Genomic DNA, 20,618 nt, shown 5'->3' on the forward strand with positions numbered 1-20,618 from the left:
TCGCAAGAACCGGTAGTAAACATTTTGAGTAGTTCGGAGAACCGGTAGTAAAAATTCTGCCTGGCCCCGTCCCCAGTCTCTTGCTGCCTCCCGACTCCCAGCTGATCGGCTAGAAGGAAAAAATCAAGACTCACTTGTCGAAGAAGAGAAAAAAAAACAAGACACCGTCCCTTTAAATTGATCGGCTGCTTCTCAGCCAGGAGATCGCTTGGCAAAGAAGAAGGGGGGAGGGATAAAACGCTGTCGTTTTAAATTGACAGAGCAGCTAGAAGCTCCGTTCTGAGTCATCTGAACAACAAATTGGATAAGAGGAGGAATTCTTATGTGGTTCCATGTTTTTGAAATTTTAGGGTTTGTGCAACATGGGCTTTGTGTTTCTAAAAAGGTTTGAGCGATTTCCATTGTGAAGTATCCTGTCTTGAATGAGTTTTCTGCCCCCTTGTAAATGGAGCCGAATTTCCGGTAGCTGTTTTCTGCTTACAAAGTTTCCTTTATGCAGCTGGCAGGAATATGGAATTCCAGGCAGGTTCCTTGATAGCAGCTTGATTATTCCTTAATTATCTGGGATATTTTATTTGGGAAATGAAGGGGGGGTTTGATTCCTTCCCAGAACAGATTAATGGGGTGGGGACGAAATGGGGATTTTGAAGTAACCTTCCCCTAGAGTGGGGAGAGAATGGGGATTTTAGGCTTACTGTCAAACATCAGCCATCGTACTAATGATTGTTTTGAACAATATGCAGGTTGTATTACATGAATGGCTATTTTATATGTGAAATTATGACTGAAACCTATATAGGTTCACACTGTCAGGAAGTTTGTCCTTAGTTTTAGGTTGCTTCTCTCTTTGTTGAGTTTCCATCCATTGCTTCTTGTTTTGCCTTCTGGTGCTTTGGAAAATACTTCCTCCCCCCTTCTTTCTCGCAGCCCCTTAAAAGCCTGTTGCCTATCACACTCTTGGGCAAAGCATGTGAGCCATTTCCTCCTTTCAGTGGTCCATGAAAGTACATCTATAGCAGAGGTCTCTAACTTTGGCCACTTTAAGACTTTAAGACAGCAAAGCTGGCTGAGGAATTCTGGGAGTTGAAGTGGCCAAGTTTGGAGACCCTGATCTATAGTATGTAGATAATAAAGTTGCAAAAAGGTGAACAACGTTTTTGCAGAACTATAGATACGTTGAGGCTGGGTGTGACAAGGAATGGCTGGGAGAGGAGGGGCCAGGCGAGGTACTCCTTGACATGAGAGACATTGAGTTGGCCACACCTACCCAGTCATATGACCATCAAGTCACACCCACTGTCACATGACCATCAAGCCGTGCCCACAAAATAAGCCACACCCACAGAATCGTAGCAAAAAAATTTAGAACCCACCCCTGATGTGTATGAACAAGTTAATAATGATAGGCACCTGACATGCAGTTTCTTAAATATTAATAGTAGTTTGTAGAAGAGAATAATGTCTGGAACGACATGTTGAAGACAGAGAAGAAACCACACAGTGAAACTGAGCTTTCTTGTGCTTTATCCACTGCCCACTTTATGTGTATTCAGTTCCCATCCATCTCTCTTTAGCAACTGGAGCACAAGGTAGTCTTGATTGATTAAAAAATGAGTTGAAATAAGCATTGAATCAGAGCCAAGTACATGGTGAACTTTGCCGAGAAACCTGATGAAACAACGAATGACTATCTGCTTGTGAAGTAGACAATTTGGGAAATAACATAGCATTGACCTAAATCTGATTAACTCTGTAAATGTTCCCATGGTAAGGAATCTGATTCAGTTAAATAGGTCATTTCCCATTCAACTCTGTGCTTCATTCTTGCTCAGTTGTGAGCAAGAATTGTGTGCAGCAGGATCAGGGGAAGCTTTTGTGGCTGAAGACCGCATGTAATTCTGGGGATGGGGTTGAGACCCATAATGATGGGTTCGTGATGCAGACTAGAAGTGGTTGCAAACTGTCAGAACTGGAATTTTTAATTACTTGTCCCAGGTTAATGTGTGTGCTTGAGACTGCAATAAGCTTTCATTACATTGTACACAGAGGTGGTATTCAGCAGCTTCTGACCAGTTCTGGAGAAATTTTGAGTAGTTCGGAGAACCGGTAGTAAAAATTCTGACTGGCCCCACCCCCATCTATTCTCTGCCTCCCAAGTCCCAGCTGATCAGGAGGGAATGGGGATTTTGCTGTAACCTTCCCCTGGAGTGGGGAGGGAATGGAGATTTTACATTATCCTTTCCCTGCCACGTCCACCAAGCCGCACCCACAGAATCGGTAGTAAAATTTTTTGAATCCCACCACAGTGTACAGTGCACATTTACCTATTTTCCCCTTACAAAAGGGCAAGGTTAATTCCTAGCAGCATATCCCTCAGTTATGGAAAGCTGCCTGGGTTGTCCAAAGAGAGGATTTAGGGGCTATATGAAGTCCTAAGACCTTGATTTTTCTATCACTGCTTTATTGGTGAGTTTCCTTCAAAAAAGCATCACAGGTTAATCCTCAACTTACGACCACAGTTGAGCTCCAAATTTATGTTAAGTGAGAAATTTGTTAAGTGAGTTTGGTCCCATTTTACAACTTTTCTCGTCACTTTTGTTAAGTGAATCACTGCAGTTCTTCCATTAGTAACACGGTTGTTAAGTGGATATGGTTTCCCATTGACTGTCAGAAATTCGCAGAAGGGGATCATGTGACTTTGGGACACTGTAATTGTCATAAATGTGAGCCAGTTGTCAAGCATTGCCATGAAAGTCACATGACCATGCGGATGCTGCAACGGTCATAAGTGTCATAATGGTCATAAGTGTGAAAAATAGTCATAAGTCCCTTTTTAAGTGCCATTATAACTTTGAACGGTCACTAAGTGAACAGTTGTAAGTTGGGGACTGCTTGTATCCGTGCTTCTCATCTCATCTTAAACACATCTGGTGTCTTTATCTCAGCGATGGCACACCTATGGCACGCAGCACCCTCTCTGATGGCATGTGAGCCGTTGCTCCAGTTCAGCTCTACTGTGCAGGTGTACACACCTCCCGCCGGCCAGCTGGTCTTTGGGTCTCTGCTGTGCATGCGTGGGGAGCAGGACAAATTCGGGGGGGGCTGTGCACGCATGTACGTGGGACGTGTGGGGGTGCATGCACAGGGTGTGTGGGATGTGTGGGAGCACATGTGCATGTGCTAGGGGGCACATGCGCAGGGGCCTCACACGCATTGCATTTTGTTGGTTCGCGTGCCACTTTGAGCACTTCGCCTGGAAAAGGTTAGCCATCACTGCTCTAACCCAACACAAACATGTTCCTATTTATCTGCTTACAATTTCAAATATTCTAGTACCAATTTTCTAAGATATAAGTAACTTAAACTAATATCGACATAAGCCAGAATTGTTCCTATCTCTTGAAAAGCACTTCTTTCTTCTGTCTTTTCAGAAGCAAAATTCTAGAGAAAAAAGTATAGGAGTAGTACAGTAACCTACTACTACAATTACAACAACTACTACTACTATTATTACTATTACTATTATTATTATTATTATTATTATTATTATTATTATTATTATTATTACTATTACTATTATTATTATTATGTCATTATTTTAAAAAAAATCACTGTTATTCCAACATTTCACCTTTTCCCTGGAGTTGCCTTTTTATTAATTTATTTGGTATGGGAAGTTTTATGGTATACTGCCCAGAATCAGCTTGTATAAATTTGGCTAACTAAATGAAATCTTCACATCTTTGTCCAAAGATTGCATCAGACAGTTTTAGGCTTGGTTTCTGCATTATTTCCCTAGATTCATTGCAACAGGAGAACATTTGTGGTATTTTAATTTTATTTCATCATTTAATTTTGGACAGAAAATGCTGTTGCATTATCAAGCCAAGTATTAGAAGGGCTTATAAAGGAGTAAAGATCAAGATTCCTTTGCGTTGAGCTTAGCCTTTTATTTTTTTGGCAACCATGGGAAGTAGTTTGCCATTGTTCTGTTTCAGGACCTTTTTTCAAGTTCCTTATGCAATTTTTGGTGTTCTCTGAGCTTGATTGTTTGCTTGCAGATGTTTCATTACCAAACTAGAGAATACCCCAATCATTGGACAGATGTTTTCCCTCTGCCTACTGATCCTAAAGACCCTACTGATTTGTGTTCAAATCGTTCTATTATTGCAGCACCAATGGCAAAGAAATAAAGAGAGGCAGATCATTCAGCCACTGCTATGGGGAGGCTGCCTTTCTGTCCAGCAATGGATCAGTTATATCTCTATGGAGCCTGGAATACTACCCCTATGGGAGGGGTCCCTACTGGGTCCATCAACTGTCTGAATTGTTGTTATTATTTCCGGATAATCCTTCAAATAGATGTTTGCCGAACACTTCTTTTAGCTAAAAGCTATTTGAGTGTGCAACAGTTTTACAGTTCACATAAAAACCAAACCAGAGGATCTTTTCCTAAGTATGAAAATAATAATATAAAATATTTTTAAAACAATACAGCGGGTCTTTTAGGCACTTTAGCTAAAGATGGATTTCTATCCCCAAAGACTTATAAATGAAATTATATATGAAGGAAGCTGGAAAGAGAGAGAATTGCTATCTTATTTCTGACCCAGTTCTTGCCAGGACTGAAGTTACAAATAAATGAGGTCTGAATACAATTCAGGACAGTTCCAATTTCAAGACAAGCTCATTTGTGATTTTGGCTTTTAGTGAAGTATGTGTGTATTTGTTTTGCCTTGAAAAAGCACAGCTGGATCAAACAATGAGTCAACTACCTTGCTAAAAATGTCATGAATCTAGAAACTCTCTACTGTCACAGTTGGATAATTCTACCTCCTCCTATTGTCTAGCTGATAAAATAAAGGAACAACTCCATTATTTTCTGGTCTCAAGAGGCCAAACAAGATTTGCGTAAAATGGGTGAGATGTGTACGCTAGAGTAGAGCATGAGAGATTCTGTGAAAGTCAATTTTTACACAAGGAGAATGCTTGTAAGTCCTTAAATTCCCACGTCATACAGTGTAGCATACCTAATAGGCCCAAATAGAAGAAATGCATGCTGGTTGGGGATGATGGGTCTTGTAGCTCAGCACATCCGAGAGGAAAATGGTGAGATAGTACAGATAGTCCTTGACTTACAATCATTTGTATAGTGACCAAAGTTACAATAGGCACTGAAAAAAGTGACTTATGATCATTTTTCACAATAGGCACTGAAAAGGTGACTTATGATCATTACAACTGTTGCAGCATCCCCATGGGCACATGATCAAAATTTAGACACTTGGCAACTGCCTCATATTTGTAACAATCCTGAGTCATGTGATCACCTTTTGCCACCTTCTGACAAGCAGAGTCAACCTGGAAGCCAAATTCATTCAACAACCTTGTTACTAATATTAAAACTGCAGCGATTCACTTAACAACTGTGGCAAGACAGATTGCAAAATGAGGCAAAACTCAGGAGTGTAAATTTTGGGCTCAGTTATGGTCATAAGTCAAGAACTACTTGTACTAAATTTAATGAACCAATTATAGGATTTGCTGTAAAGAACTACTTCTATGTCAATTAAGAAGCAATGTGTAAGTATGACTGCATAGCATTAAATTCTATTCTACTTTGTTAAGGAAAAATATCAAAAGAGCTGGAATGAGGAACTTTTACAAAAAAAAATGCTTGATAGGAGTCTTCTCAACTGTGAAACCTGGTGGGTAGCTCTGAAGAATTCCTTGTTGCCAGCCCTGTCCTGTTCACTCATTTTACATGAACTGGGCACACCAACAAGTGTTAAGATTCATATGGTTTTCCAGGCGCAGCCACCCCAACATCTCAACGCACCCAAACCTAGGAGAATATTATTTCTAATGAGCCAAATTCCATTCCTCCACTTCAAATCTGCCTGCTCAATGGGCAACGTGTGGGGCTTGAGTGAGGGCCAGAGGACCATCCCTCTGTATACGTATTGAAATACTTTGTTCAGTCCAAATACCAGAACACGATAATTCTTAGCATAATATAATGTCTGAGCTGTTTATCTAAGAGTCTTTCCACAGCAGAGGCCCAGAATGGAACTAGAGAAGAAGTGTTGGCATCCTGATGAATTGCCATGACTTTGGTTGGTGTTTTGGAACTGTTGTCTTTTTGTAAGGTGGAAAACAGGAGATGACAGGACTTCAGCCATGGCCCAGAGAAGAAAAAAGGCTAGTGTCTAGAGTACAGAAGTTTGAATTCGCTGGCAGAAAAGAGAGAAGAATAACTAACCATTAAAAAATCTCTCTTTTTACCACCCTGTAGTCCCTTAATTCAGGGTAGAGTTGGGGAGATGGATGGAGTTAAGCATTTACTGGCTGGATGCCTTTCCTGACGCCACATGGAGTTCGCATCAGATATTTTTTTGCAGCGTGGAGTTCGCAGCTCATATGTTTTCTTTGTGCCTAGGAAACATCTGCCGCTACCTAGGATTGAACTGCTAACTTCCCGGGTGGGAAGCAAGCATCTTCACCGCTAGGCCACAACACCGCTTATAGAAGAGTAACTAACCATAAATGTCCAAATATATCAATTTATTGTGATAAACAAAGAGAATAAACAAAAGTATTCAGCAATAAAGCATTTCAGAATATTGTCACATATATTTGGCTTAAGGCAAAATTGATCTTTATTTTCCAATTGACTTTTGTAATACTTTAATATGTTGATAAACCCATATACGTTTCCAGGAATTAAAGCAGTTATTTCAATCTTACCAATTAGGGCTAATTTCATAAGGAAGTGATGAAAAATCATCACCTAAGTGGTCAAAGTCTTTTTTCTAAACAACAAAATTTATTAGACTGACAAAGAATTTTGAGCAACTGCCAAAGGAAGCTTACTTCTACTTGGTATTGTTGCTCGTCTGCTTTTTAAAAATGTATCAAGTGAGGGTTGTCAAGGTGCAATAAAAGTAAAATAAATCCCCTTACATATAAATGAATTCTCAGTACATTACAGAAAGAGCTGTTCTTGCTCTAAATCATGTCTCAGTCTGCTAAAATTACTTTAAAGTTCTTTCCTATCTTGTCTTGTCAGTGTAATCTTATTCTCTTTCAGATACAGAACTACAGTTGCTCAAACAAAAAGCTATATTGTTACATCTGACTTCATTTCCTTTCATTGAGGTAATTTGACATACAGGATAAAGCCTAGATCTTTCAACTGATTTCTCTCAGATTGCTTATTTTACCTGTATTCAGGTAAGTGAATTATTAATTACCTGTATTCACTCAATTCAAAGCAAATTATTTTGCCTGGAAGGTGATTATCATCATTTTGGTCAAACAGTAACAGTAACAAAGTTGGAAGGGACTTTGGAGGTCATCTAGTCCAACCCCCTGCTCACACAGGAGACCTATTCTAGGTATTTGAACCACCGAACTGCCTTTTCTGATCGACAGGCTAAACTTTTTTATGTACACCCATAGTTAATGTTTACTTCCCCTATCCTACGCAGCTCTCCATTATTATTCTGCCTCTCCTGCTTCCCAGATTCAACTCCCCATAATTGGAATTAAACTTCAAAGAATAGATGAAAAGAAGTTTTAGGCAGCACTAAATTCTGGAGGTGTTTCTGCGGTTCTGTAGTTACTGCCATCATTGACTAGGTGCTCATTTATCAGCTCTTGGTAGCCTCTCATCTTGTAGCGCCGAATTCTGAACACAATAAAAACAACAATAACCAAGACTGCCATCACTGCGATGCAAATCCCAGCAATGGCCCCACCTGCTAGTTTCAAACTCTCATTTCCATGGAAAAGAAGAGCTATTTCCTTCCCATCTGTGCCATTGGCCAACCTCCAGCTCCCACTCTGCTGTATTTTGACCCAGGCTTGGCTACCTTCGGTGCTCACCAGGATCGTTTCAGAAAGGCTGCCATTTAGGGACGGTGTGCGCAGAAAAGGGGGGAGCTTGATGGGAGCCAATTGCTGAGCAAAAAGTGTCCCTGCCTGCAAACAATAGAGAATTTCACAGCCGTCACTCAAATACGCCTTATGTTGACTATGCCCAGCTGGACATTTCATGGGGTATTTAGTAGGAGAATCTTGATAGAAAAAATCCTGGAGGATGCCAGGGCTCTGCCCCTTCCGTAAGCCTGCCAGAGGATTGCCAGACTGGCAGCTGAAGAAGCCACCAAAAGGCACCGCAAAGCGGGAGCCCATCTCATAGTCATTGCTGACGCACACCTTCAGATTATCAAACAGAACCAAGGGGAAGAAGTAGGCTGGACAGGTATAGGTGCTAGTAACTGGGTTCTCATTCCCGGGACTGTAGAGTCCTCCAAAGAGAAATCCAGTGCTCTGAGCTATTGGACCTGTGGCAGCACACCAATAAGCAAAGAACTTCACTGTGCTGGGGTAGTAGCGGATGCCACACACCTTCTTGCAGCACTTAAACACAAGCCAGCAAGTGTGGCACTCCTGATGACACTCCATCTTTGGCTGGTTGGCTGTACGTTGCTCTTCATGCAGCAGGACAGACGAATAGTTCTGTGGGCAAGAGTAGTTGCCCGTCAAAGGGTTCTGGATACGGTAAGCCTTGCAAAGCTCTTCTGGGTCCTGTCCTGAAACCCCGTGGCACTCCTGAAAGATTCCACCAAAAGTATAATTGGTGCTGGGATTTTGGCACGAGCCATCATCCACATTGGCCTGGAAGTTGAAATTCTTTGAGCTGGGCTCAACGCAGCCTGGGTGGGTGTTGATTGCATAGTAGAGGCGGATAGCGTTTTCCACTGTAGTGGCCACTCGATAAACTGTAGGCTCCGGCAATTCAGGTAAGGCATCAGGGGTGATGAAAAATGGCAGAGGAAGCCCTGACTTGCCTATCGCCACTAAACTATTGGGGATGCTCTCCTGCCATTTCTGGAGGGTGATGCCAGGATAGAAGGGCACGCTGCCCCGGCTTTCCAATTTGGAATTTACTGTATTCGCCAGATACTCCTTAGTCATATTACTCAGAACTTCCATGGAGGTCCCAATTCCCACATTGACTTTGTGGAAAAAAGTAACAGATGCTGAGGCAGTGATGCTTGCTTTCTGAGCATCATTGTCTAGGAAAAACTTCTTTTTCACCTGATCTTCTTGTATCAGGGACGCTCCAGCCTCCACACCTGTGAGGACATGTGTGCCATAGCTTAATACCAGCATTTCTGCCATATACTCAGCAATCCGACTCTGGTTGTTCTCCAACTGGTTGCCTATGCTCACAAGCTGATGACGGAAGTCCTTGTGGAAAGTGAGGGATGGTTGAGCTTTCACAGAGTAAACGTGATGCCGTACTTGCACTCTTGTGGTGACTGTCTCATCATAGACATTGTGGGTCTTCGTTTCTTGGGAACCAGTGGAGAACCTGCCATTGAGCACGGTGAGGTAGGAAGCCTCAGCATTGATGGATTCGGAAAATGCATCAGTGTAGGACAGCCAGTCTTCAATAATTTCAGAGTGAATCTCCATTATGCTCTTCTTGAGGGGCACCACAAAGACATCGTTGGGAATGAGGTACTCACCATCTTCAGTGGTCTGGCATTGGGAGTAATTGAGGGTCATGACCTTGCCCATCTCCACATTGCGTAAGTTGTCCCAACCACCTCCAGGTAGGACTTCTAGTACCTTTTCACTGAGCCCTTGAAGTCTACAGGCTTTGAATCCTGGATCTTCAGCTCTTGCACTCTCTGTGCTCAGCAACACCAAGAGAGGCCAAAACCAAAATGCCATGGTCAGGGAAGGGAAAAGGCCACTTTACTTGCACAGTCCTGAAAAGAGAGAAACGTTTCAATATTTAAAAGACTATTTGTTATTACTTGAACTACCCTTCTCTAAGCCGATTCCTCCAAAAATCAGAACTCATAGCCAGCATCATCAAAGCCAAAGCTGCTAGAGGGGGAGAAAGCTAGATAAGATAGCAATCAAATGTTACAAGTACAATTTCTGGCAATCCAGTGGAAGGAGAAATGTGTTCAAATGGGTCTACCCATGGTAGACATAACTGAATAATAATAATAAAAAACCACGGCTTAGTAATGCTGTAAAAGTTAATATATAATCCAATCCTTTCGAATAACATTTTGCTACCCGCACAATGGATGCACACAAAATGGCTGCAATATACATAAAATAGACCATCACTTGTGCTTTTATAATAGATATCAATCAGGTTGCTTCTTTGAATTGGAAAAACTATGATAAACCCAAGTTATGACCTCATTCCGGCTTTCTGCTGAGAATTAGCCTCCCTCTCCCATTTGCCTCTGAGGGTGCTTTACATCAGGATTCTCCAACCTTGATAACTTTAAGATTTGTGGACTTCAGCTCCCAGAGCAAAGCTGGCTGAGGAATTCTGGGAGTTGAAGTCCACAAGTCTTAAAGTTGCCAAGATTGGAGACCCCTGTTTTACATGGCATAGATGGAATGGGGATTGAATAGCAGCAAAGAGGAAACAGCTTTTAACCACACAACAGCTCTCTTACAGTACTTGAGAGGCAGAATGAAAGAATAACATAACAGAGATAATATAAAACAGTTGCCCGAAAGTCACTGAGATAAGAAAGTTGTTTTGTTCTCCAAAGCTCCTGAGGGTAAGATAAGAAGCAAGGGGTGGAAGCTCATTAAAAAAAGATCCAATCTAGAACAAAGGAGAAACTTCCTGACAGCAAAAACAATTAATCAGTGGAACGGCTTTGCCTTCCCAAATGCTCCGTCGCTGGAGGTTTTCAAAAGCAGACTGGACAACCATTTGATCTGGATGGTGTAAAGTCCTCTGCTTTGACCAGGTAGTTGGGCTAGATAACCTCCAGCCCTATGATTCTATATTTTTTGATTAGTAGAAAATCTGTAGCAGCTTGGTCTCCAAAACAAAGGTGGGACACATTTAAAACTCTGCAAATCTCCTGAACTCTTTGGCCCTAATAGGGTTGCCTCTGAACTTTGGAAAATTCATCTGAATTCATTGCTTACCTTGCTTGGCTCTCCAGGTCCAAGGCTTCTTTCTGTCCACCAAAGGGACTCTCAGCTGCTTCGCTCAGTTTAGCACTGATTTTTTTAAAAAAGAGAGTAGAGGAAAAGAGACTAAAAAGGAACTTTGATTTTCCCAAACAATAGGATTGGGCAATTGAAACGAGGGGAGTGTCCCTACTGAGGAGAGAGAGTCATGCATCATGTGATTTTTCAGGCAGCAGTTTTCAAGCAGAATCGAAACAGAAACTTTCTTGGGAAAGTCCCTTCTCTCCCCTTCACCTCCTTACACCCCCCACTTCTTTTGCATATTTTCCTTTTGATATTGCTTTCAGTGTAAATAATTTCTACCCTGGGCACAAAATTCATCCATCTCTAACGAGGAATTATTAAGCAAAAGGCTCACTTGTTCTACAGAAATGTTATACATTGCAAATTACACGTTTCTCTTTTTCTCCCTTTTTCTTCCCCCAGAGTTTATGAACCACATTTATGTACAGGGAGTCCTTGACTTACAACAGTTCATTTAGCGACTATTCAAAGTTACAGTGGCACTGAAAAAGGAACTTACGACTGTTTTTCACAGATACAACCGTTGCAGCATCCCCACAATCACCACATCTCTGACATAATACAATTGAACGTGTCCAGAAATATTTTACAAGAAGAGTTCTCCACTCCTCTGAAAACAACAAAATACCTTATCCCACCAGACTTGAAATCCTAGGCTTAGAAAACTTGGAACTCCGTCGCCTTCGACAAGACCTAAGTTTAACTCATAGAATCATCTATTGTAATGTCCTTCCTGTTAAAGACTACTTCAGCTTTAATTGCAATAATACAAGAGCAACCAATAGATTTAAACTTAATGTCAACCGCTTTAATCTAGATTGCAGAAAATATGACTTCTGTAACAGAATCATCAGTGCTTGGAATACTTTACCTGACTCTGTGGTCTCTTCCCATAATCCTAAAAGCTTTAACCAAAAACTTTCTACTATTGACCTCACCCCATTCCTAAGAGGACCATAAGGGGCGTGCATAAGCGCACAAACGTGCCTACCGTTCCTGTCCTATTGTTTTTCTTTTCTTCTTCCTATATATATATATATGCTTATACCTCCTTATATTTACTCATATATGTGTTTATATACTATATAATCTTTTTGTATGATACCTACATATATTGTCATGACAAAATAAAATAAATAAAATAAAATAAATAAAATGTGATCAGAATTCAGATGCTTGGGAACTGACTCACACTTATAACCGTTGCAGTGTCCCAGGGTCATGTGATCCCCTTTTTGCAACCTTCTGTCAATGGGGAAGCCAGATTCACTTAACAACCAGGTTAATAACTTATCAATCACACTGATTCACTTAACAACTGTGACAAGAAATGTCGTACAATGGGACAAAACTCACTTAACAATTTTTCACTTAATGACATAAATTTTGGATTCAATTGTGGTCGTAAGTCGAGGACTACCTGTACTTAATAAGACATCCAAGAAATGGCTGGAATTGGAGTTGAACCAAAGCATGAGCATAGATAAGCTCTGTTTAAGATATTGAAAAGGTGACTTGAGTTCCCAGTATGGATTTATTTTTACTATCAGTCAGTGGTGAAATGTAAAATTTGTTACTACCAGTTCTGTGGGCATGGCTTGATGGGTGGGGGGGGTAACGTGACTGGGTGGGCGTGGCAACTTTTTTTTTTACTTTTAAAAGCATTTTTTCTACAACTTCTTCAGCTGAAGAGGTAAAGTAAAAAAAAAGAGGTAAAGTAAAAAACAAAAAAACCACTGATGATCACGCGGCTCAGCTGGGCAAGGGGGAGGACAGGGATTTTTGCTACTGGTTCTCCGAACCACCCACCACCATCGCTACCGGATCGGATGATCCGGTCTGAACCGGGAGCATTTCACCCCTGCAATGGTAGGATTCAAGTAATTTATTCTCTGCCCTAATAATTTCTTCCAACAACCACTTTGCCAAACTGCTCAGTAAGTTAACAACCGGTTCTCCCGAAGTGGTGCAAACTGGTTGAATCCCACCACTGCACCCCTGCTATCAGTCCATGAAACCACCCTGAAGAAAGTAGAAGACTAAAAACCTAGAGCGTAAAACCTACCCAGGACTAGTACAAATGCCCCAAAGAAAAATTTGACAAGTAGAGTCCCCTTTCAGGAAAGCTCACATGTGAGACCTCCTTGTGCTTATCTGAAAAAATTCTACCTGGTTGCCCTTGGAAATCAGTCAGTTCAGCTTCAGAGGTTTGTTTAGAAAATATTTGCTCCCTTGTTTTATCTGCCCTTTGATAGGTTGTACTGTAGTAGTCAGCATTTCTAAGCTAATGATTCACCTATTTTTTAGGCTACTTTTTAGCTCTTCTTCCTTTGCTCCCCCCTCCATCTACAGCTCTGCAAACTTTGGAGATCATGATGACACAGTTGACTTGTGGGTATGAAGCTACTTCAGCTACTTATGGAAACAATGAGATTCATATGTCAAACGACTAGCCTTGTGGTGCAACCAAAACAATCTGGAACTGAACACACTCAAAACCATAGAAATGGTGGTAGACTTTAGGAGAAACTCTTCCATACTTCCACCTCTCACAATACTAGACAACACAGTATCAACAGTAGAAACCTTTAAATTTCTAGGTTCTATCATATCGCAAGATCTCAAATGGACAGCCAACATCAAAAACATCATTAAAAAAGGACAACAAAGAATGTTCTTTCTGCGCCAACTCAGTAAGCTCAAACTGCCCAAGGAGCTGCTGATTCAGTTCTACAGAGGAATTATTGAGTCTGTCATTTGCACCTCTATAACTGTCTGGTTCGGTTCTGCAACCCAACAAGAAAGACACAGACTTCAGAGGATAATTAGAACTGCAGAAAAAATAATTGCTACCAACCTGCCTTCCATTGAGGACCTGTATACTGCACGAATCAAGAAGAGGGCCGTGAAAATATTTGCAGATCCCTCGCATCCTGGATATAAACTGTTTCAACTCCTACCCTCAAAACGACGCTATAGAGCACTGCACACCAGAACAACTAGACACAAGAACAGTTTTTTCCCGAAGGCCATCACTCTGCTAAACAAATAATTCCATCAACATTGTCAAACTATTTACTGAATCTGCACTACTATTAATCTTCTCATAGTTCCCATCACCAATCTCTTTCCACTTATGACTGTATGACTATAACTTTGTTGCTGGCAATCCTTATGATTTATATTGATATACTGACCATCAATTGTGTTGTAAATGTTGTACCTTGATGAACGTATCTTTTCTTTTATGTACACTGAGAGCATATGCACCAAGACAAATTCCTTGTGTGTCCAATCACACTTGGCCAATAAAAAAATTCTATTCTATTCTATTCTCATTCAGAACTGTTGTCCACTAAGAACTGGTGTCAGAAGGGTTTGAACTTCAGAACCGTTGTCCACTCAAATTTAGGTACAGGTAGTTACAACAGTTCGCTTAATGACTGTTACAAGGGCACTGAAAAATGTAACTTATGACCGTTTTTCACAGTTACGACCTTTTGACAAGCAAAGTCAATGGGGAAGCCACATTCACTTAATAACCAAGTTACTGGCTTTCCAGCTGCAGTGATTTACTTAACAACTGTGGCAAGAAAAGTTGTAAAACGGGGCAAAAGTCACTTAACAAATGTCTCAGTTAGCAACACAAAAGTTGGGCTCAATTGTGATCATAAGTCGAGGACTAACTGTAGTGAATTCATTTGGGAATTCTTGGCTTATTTCAAAAAATTAGGGCCACCCCACTGCATGACCTACCTGTGGATTTTGGAATACGGAGTCTTTTCCCATGCGCTGAAAGGTTCAGAAGCAGACACCCACACATTCCTTGGCCCAAAAGTGCCACTAGAACTTCTGACGGAAATTACCATCCTGAGATTTAATATCCTTATAAACCTGTCAAGCGATTCACTTCAGAACACATCACATACATTATTCAATCATTCTCCAATAAAACTGCGCATTTACTTGCAAAAAAACAAAAACAAAAAGAACCTAAAAAAACTTTGATCTTCAAACTAGGCATAATTAATGTCTTGAATTCACAGCCACATTGTTCAGAGACGTTTGGCTGACCAAACAGCTTTATACAAAAGCCAGAGAATAAAGTCAGAGGACTTTATACAAAAGTCAGAGCGAACATTAGTGGTATCCAATATGCCTTTGAATAACACATGTTTGGGGAAGACAACAGTGAGACAAAGCTGAGGTCTTTCTTACCTTGCTTTGGAACTTCCTAAAACTATGTTACGTACAGGGTGAAATTCAGCAGGTTCTGACAGGTTCTGGAGAACCGGCAGCAGAAATTTTGAGCAGTTCAGAGAACCAGCAGCGGAGATGTTGAGAAGTTCGGAGAACTGGCAAATACCACCTCTGGCTGGCCCCAGAGTGGGGTGGGAATGGGGATTTTGCAGTATCCTTCCCCTGAAGTGGGGAGAGAACGTCTATTTTGCAGTATCGTTCCCCGACAAATGGGGAGGAAATGTGGATTTTGCAGTATCCTTCCCCTGGAGTGGGGAGAGAATGTCTATTTTGCAGTATCCTTCCTCTGGAGTGGGGTGGGAATGGAGATTTTGCAGTATCCTTCCCCTGGAGTAGGGTGGGAATGGAGATTTTGCAGTATCCTTCCACTGGAGTGGGGTGGGAATGGGGATTTTGCAGTATCCTTTCCCTGGAGTGGGGTGGGAATGGGGATTTTGCAGTATCCTTCCCCTGGAGTGGAGTGGGAATGGAGATTTTGCAGTATCCTTCCCCTGGAGTAGGGTGGGAATGGAGATTTTGCAGTATCCTTCCCCTGGAGTGAGGAGGGATTGCGGATTTTGCAGTATCCTTCCCCTGGAGTGGGGTGGGAATGGAGATTTTACAGTATCCTTCCCCTGCTACGCCCACCAAGCCACGTCTACCAAGCCACGCCCACAGAATTGGTAGTAAAAAAAATTGGATTTCACCACTGGTTAGGTATAGTAAGAAATGAAAATGCTGAATTAAAGGGCGTAATCAGAGCTCTTACTATGCTCATAGACAGATTCTACAAAAATAAATATTTTGTTTTAAAGTCCAGTTGTTATCTGCACAAAATTCCTTCCTAAGCACAGGAGGAATATTCCCTGTGATAGGGAATTCTTCTCTATTACAGCTTTCCCTAACCTTTGAATATGTTGGACTTGGACTTCCATCAACATGGTCATTCTAAAAGTTTTTTTTAAATCCCATCTTTGTTACTACATAAATAACTGAAGTGTGAAACATATTAATATGGTTTCCTCCTTCTATTTTTCCGGCAACAAAGTTAAGTCCATTAAATAAAAGCTGAAATCCAATAGTTTTATCACATGGTTAGAAGTTCCAACTGAAATTAGGCTAGATTAATTTAAATTGGAATTGCATAATACAATAATTCTTGCATATTATTATTTAGATTTTTAACCCCATTTTATTACTTTATATAAGAAAAGGTGATAAACATACCTTAATACTCCTTCCTCCTCCATGTTTTCTCACAACAACAACTTTGTGGGGTGGGTTGACTGAGAAAGTGTGACTGGACTAAGATCATCCAAACTGGCTTTCATACCTACGGTGGGACTAGAACTCACCATCCTCTGGTTTCTAGGCCAGCATCATAACTATCATACCACGCAGCTTTCTATGTTAACTAGCAGAAATTAGCCCTGTAGCTTTAGCTACAAGGAAATATAAGGAAATATAAGTAGTCCTTGATCCCAATTTAGCCCAAAATTTCTGTTGCTAAATAATACATTTGAGTTTTGTCCCATTTTATGAATGTTCTTGCCACAGTTGTTAAGTGGATCATTGCAGTTGTTCAGTTAGTAACCTGGTTGTTAAACTGAATCCGGCTTCCCCATTGACTCTGCTTGTCAGAAGGTTGTAAAAGGGGATCACATGACCCTGGGACACTGCAACCGTCAAAAATATGAGACAGTTTGCCAAGTATCCATATTCTGATCATGTGACCATGGGGATATTGCAATGGTCATACTATAAATGTGGGGGGAAAAACCGATCAAATGTCACTTTTATCAGTGTCGTTGTAACTTCAAATGGTCACTAAGTGAACTGTTGTATGTCGAGGACTACCTGTAAATGTATTGGATTGGTTTATTAATATTGCCATGGAAATCCCAAGCAGTTATTGTCACATATATTAGAAAAGTCAATTGATACATAAGGAATGGTTCTTGAGTCGTAACAGTGAAGATGTGTTCTCTATGCTTGCACATTCTGACATTTTCATTCCTGCTTCTGCATTGACTGTCGATACCTGCACTATATTAATAGGTAAGTCTCCTTTTCAACATCATTTTATTCTTGGCCCTTTTCCCCCCCTAGATTCTTGGCTTGGGCTTTTTGCTTCTGGATCAGAAACCACTCACTATACCATCGTTCTGTGAGTGGAGGTTATTATTTCAAAATGACAGGACAACATGGGACAATAGTGTTTTTGTTTGAAAGTTTAAAACCCGATTATGTAACTGTTCTGCTGGTGTATGTACTGGATTTTCCATTGTAGCAGATTTCTCTGGGAAAAATAAAGAAGTTGGTGCGGATATGCGCCACTCAAAGAAATACTTTACTGAAGCTGTCTATTGCACTTTGAGATCCAGAGCTACCAAGTTGTGCTGCCTGACTTCCCTAAAGTGCTTAATTTGCCCCCACAAAAGGCAGAATGTGGATGAAGGCAACCTCTGTGTCTCAACTCAACCTTCTCAAGAGCTGCACCCTTGGTGCCCATCCGATGTTCTTGCAGATTGTTACCAGATACTAAAACAGGCTGTTCTGCTACATTTTTTCAGAGCTGCCCACAAGCTCATGAAACAATCAGGGTGTTGTCTAATGTCTAGCTTGCCATTTGAAGTGGATGGGTTGTTTTGATGAAAATAGTCGCCCCAGCCATAACAGCATTTCCTAATACAGCAAAGCATAAATGTTGTATAAAGGGTGAAATTGAAAACAAATAGAATAGAATAGAATAGAATTTTTTATTGGCCAAGTGTGATTGGACACACAAGGAATTTGTCTTGGTGCTCTCAGTGTGCATAAAAGAAAAGATACGTTCATCAAGGTACAACATTTACAACACAATTGATGGTCAATATATCAGTATAAATCATAAGGATTGCCAGCAACAAAGTTACAGTCATACAGTCATAAGTGGAAGGAGATTGGTGATGGGAACGATGAGAAGATTAATAGTAGTGCAGATTTAGTAAATAGTTTGACAGTGTTGAAAGAATTATTTGTAACAAACGTATATTGTTTTAAATTGATAATGCTATAGACTAGACCAGGGATCTCCAACTTTAGGAATATTAAGCCTGGCAGACTTCAACACCCAGAGTTGAAGTCAGGGATGGGCTGCTGGGGTTCGCAGGGGTTCGGGAGAACCTCTAGCTAAGATTCTGCACAGTTCAGAGAACCCCCAAATCCCACTCCTGGCTGGCCTTGCCCATCCCACCCCGCCCCTCTCATCCCAGGAGTCCCTACGCGGCCTGTTTTGGATGCAAGTAAGTGCAGGGCGTGCAAAGAGGCTCGGGGAGGGTGAAAAATGGCCCTACCGGAAGTTCAAGAACATCAGAAACAGGTGCGTTTCCAGCCTCCAGATGGCCCCCGGAGCCTGGGAAGCTGTTTTCACTGTCCCAGAGTCTCAAGGAAAGCCTCCGGAGCCTGGGGTGGGCAAAAACACCCCCCTTGCCGTGGTGCAGGAGGCCAACTAGGCCACACCCACCATGGCCATGCCCACCCAGCAACCGGGCAGAGAACCCTTTACTAAAATTTTTGAAGCCCATCCCTGGTTGAAGTCTGCCATGCTTAAAGTTCACAAGGTTGGAGAACCCTGGACTAGACTATTAGTATGGAAGTAGCCTTAGGCGAAGTAGTCTAACATGCCCACCACAAGCACTGACATACATCTCATTGAACCTCTAAAGGGGCAATGCAATCAAGAATAGAGATCCAAACCAGAAATGCCTTGTGATTTTTATTAACCCACCATAAATTTTATCTACAACCACAGAGCCAACAGTAATGGCTCACCATGCATAATTATCCACCTTTAGTAAATAGAAATAGGATTCCACTGATCTTTGGGAGGGAGACCTGGATTTTTTTTCTGGTTGATTCAGTGGAAGGCGTTGAGCGGATGGACAGATTATCTTGGAAATGCTACTCAAATCACATTCATAGTTTAACCTTTTTCTCAGTCACACTATCACACAGTCACTATCTACACTGTACCTTACCATTTTTCAAAATTTCTCACAGCACTTGTTGCTTACTTTTCAGGAACTTTCCTTGTACGGTAACATTTCTATCCTTGGTTTCAGTTCCAGCCTTTCATCTATCACTATCATTCCATGCCAATATACCGGTTTGAGCATTTCCTTATTTCAGTTTGATCCAAAATGATTTCATCACTTTTATTTTTAATTCCTTTCATTCTGCGGGAGCCTTCTCATTTAGTCCTTTTCATCCACATCCAGAACAATTTTTCTTTTCATCAGAATTATTATGTCTTTTGCTTGACTCATTTAATATTTGTCACAAAATATTTGTTAGTTTGTATACTGATGAACAAGTCAGTCCTAGAGGAGATCAACCTTGACTGCTCTTTAGAAGGCCAGATCCTGAAGATGAAACTGAAATACTTTGGCCACCTAATGAGAAGGAAGGACTCACTGGAGAAGAGCCTAATGCTGGGAAAGATTGAGGGCAAAAGAAGAAGGGGACAACAGAGAACGAGGTGGCTGGATAGAGTCACTGAAGCAGTAGGCATGAGCTTAAATGGACTCCAGAGGATGGTAGAGGACAGGAAGGCCTGGAGGAAAGTTGTCCATGTGGTCGCAATGGGTCGGACACAACTTCGCAAGTGATAACAACAATACTGATGAAGTGACTCCAGGTAGCAAAAGAGGATTAAAGCAAGTAAAAAAATAGTAAAAAAATTTTTTTTAAATGTCAAACTCAACAGTTAAATGCACGGTATATATTATAGAAGGATAACTAATCAAACAGATTTTTAATCAAGCAGTATCAGAGAGCCAATCACTACATACCATCCAAAGTTTGTCAGAAAAGCCAGGTTTATAAAGTGTTATGAAAGCTCAATGGGTTGGAGCTATATGGACCTCAGAGGTATCTACGAGGTCTATGAGGCATCTATCACAGACACAAACTAAGATGCTGTTTCTTAGAAGAGAATATAAGAACTTCATTAAATGAGGTTTAAAAAAACAAAGCAAAGTTATTTGTGCAGGTAGAAATAATACCTGCTGTTTGTCAGCTGGGTTGAAAATGGCAATTGTAATTCCTAGATTTTAAAAAGGTGATAATAATCCTAATTATTACAAGTCCAATACATATACCTAAGGTACTTAATATGCATTACAGCACTTTGCTACATGATATGATTTTATGATATATTTGCAAGTTGAGTTAAAAAGGTTGTTTAAAAGACTTGGCTTCTACATCAAAGTAGGCACTGCCTATTTTGACAACAAGTGGTCAAAATAGGCAGTGCCCTATCAAATCCCGCTCCTGTCAATAGC

At 41.0% G+C, this 20,618-nt stretch overlaps 2 protein-coding genes across 5 annotated transcripts in view; one reads left to right on the forward strand and one right to left on the reverse strand.

Annotated features, from left to right (window-relative positions):
• The window catches only part of CNTF (ciliary neurotrophic factor), a 30,117-nt gene extending 15,785 nt beyond the window's left edge, over positions 1–14,332 (forward strand). Inside the window, exon 3 of one of the 4 annotated variants that reach the window (XR_009156719.1) lies at positions 11,458–11,847. Coding sequence is in view for 3 of the 4 variants with exons in the window: in XM_058197042.1 (XP_058053025.1) it covers positions 13,408–13,431 (24 nt within the window). In the remaining variant the exon portion in view is untranslated. Of the gene's footprint in view, positions 1–6,439; positions 6,542–11,457; positions 11,903–13,407 lie in introns of those variants that run through there. The other 3 variants (XM_058197042.1, XM_058197060.1, XM_058197051.1) reach the window with 3 other exon arrangements.
• Positions 6,683–11,144, reverse strand: LOC131205101 (macrophage-expressed gene 1 protein-like). The gene is made up of 2 exons (XM_058196999.1): positions 10,987–11,144; positions 6,683–9,785 (listed from the first exon to the last, which is right to left on the reverse strand). The coding sequence occupies exon 2, from the start codon at positions 9,745–9,747 to the stop codon at positions 7,579–7,581; it is 2,169 nt and encodes a 722-aa protein (XP_058052982.1). The 5' UTR covers positions 9,748–9,785; positions 10,987–11,144; the 3' UTR covers positions 6,683–7,578.
• Positions 14,333–20,618: the final 6,286 nt, after the last annotated feature.

This window comes from Ahaetulla prasina, chromosome 1 (assembly GCF_028640845.1).
Source record: "Ahaetulla prasina isolate Xishuangbanna chromosome 1, ASM2864084v1, whole genome shotgun sequence".
In the NCBI taxonomy this organism is placed as follows: domain Eukaryota; kingdom Metazoa; phylum Chordata; class Lepidosauria; order Squamata; family Colubridae; genus Ahaetulla; species Ahaetulla prasina.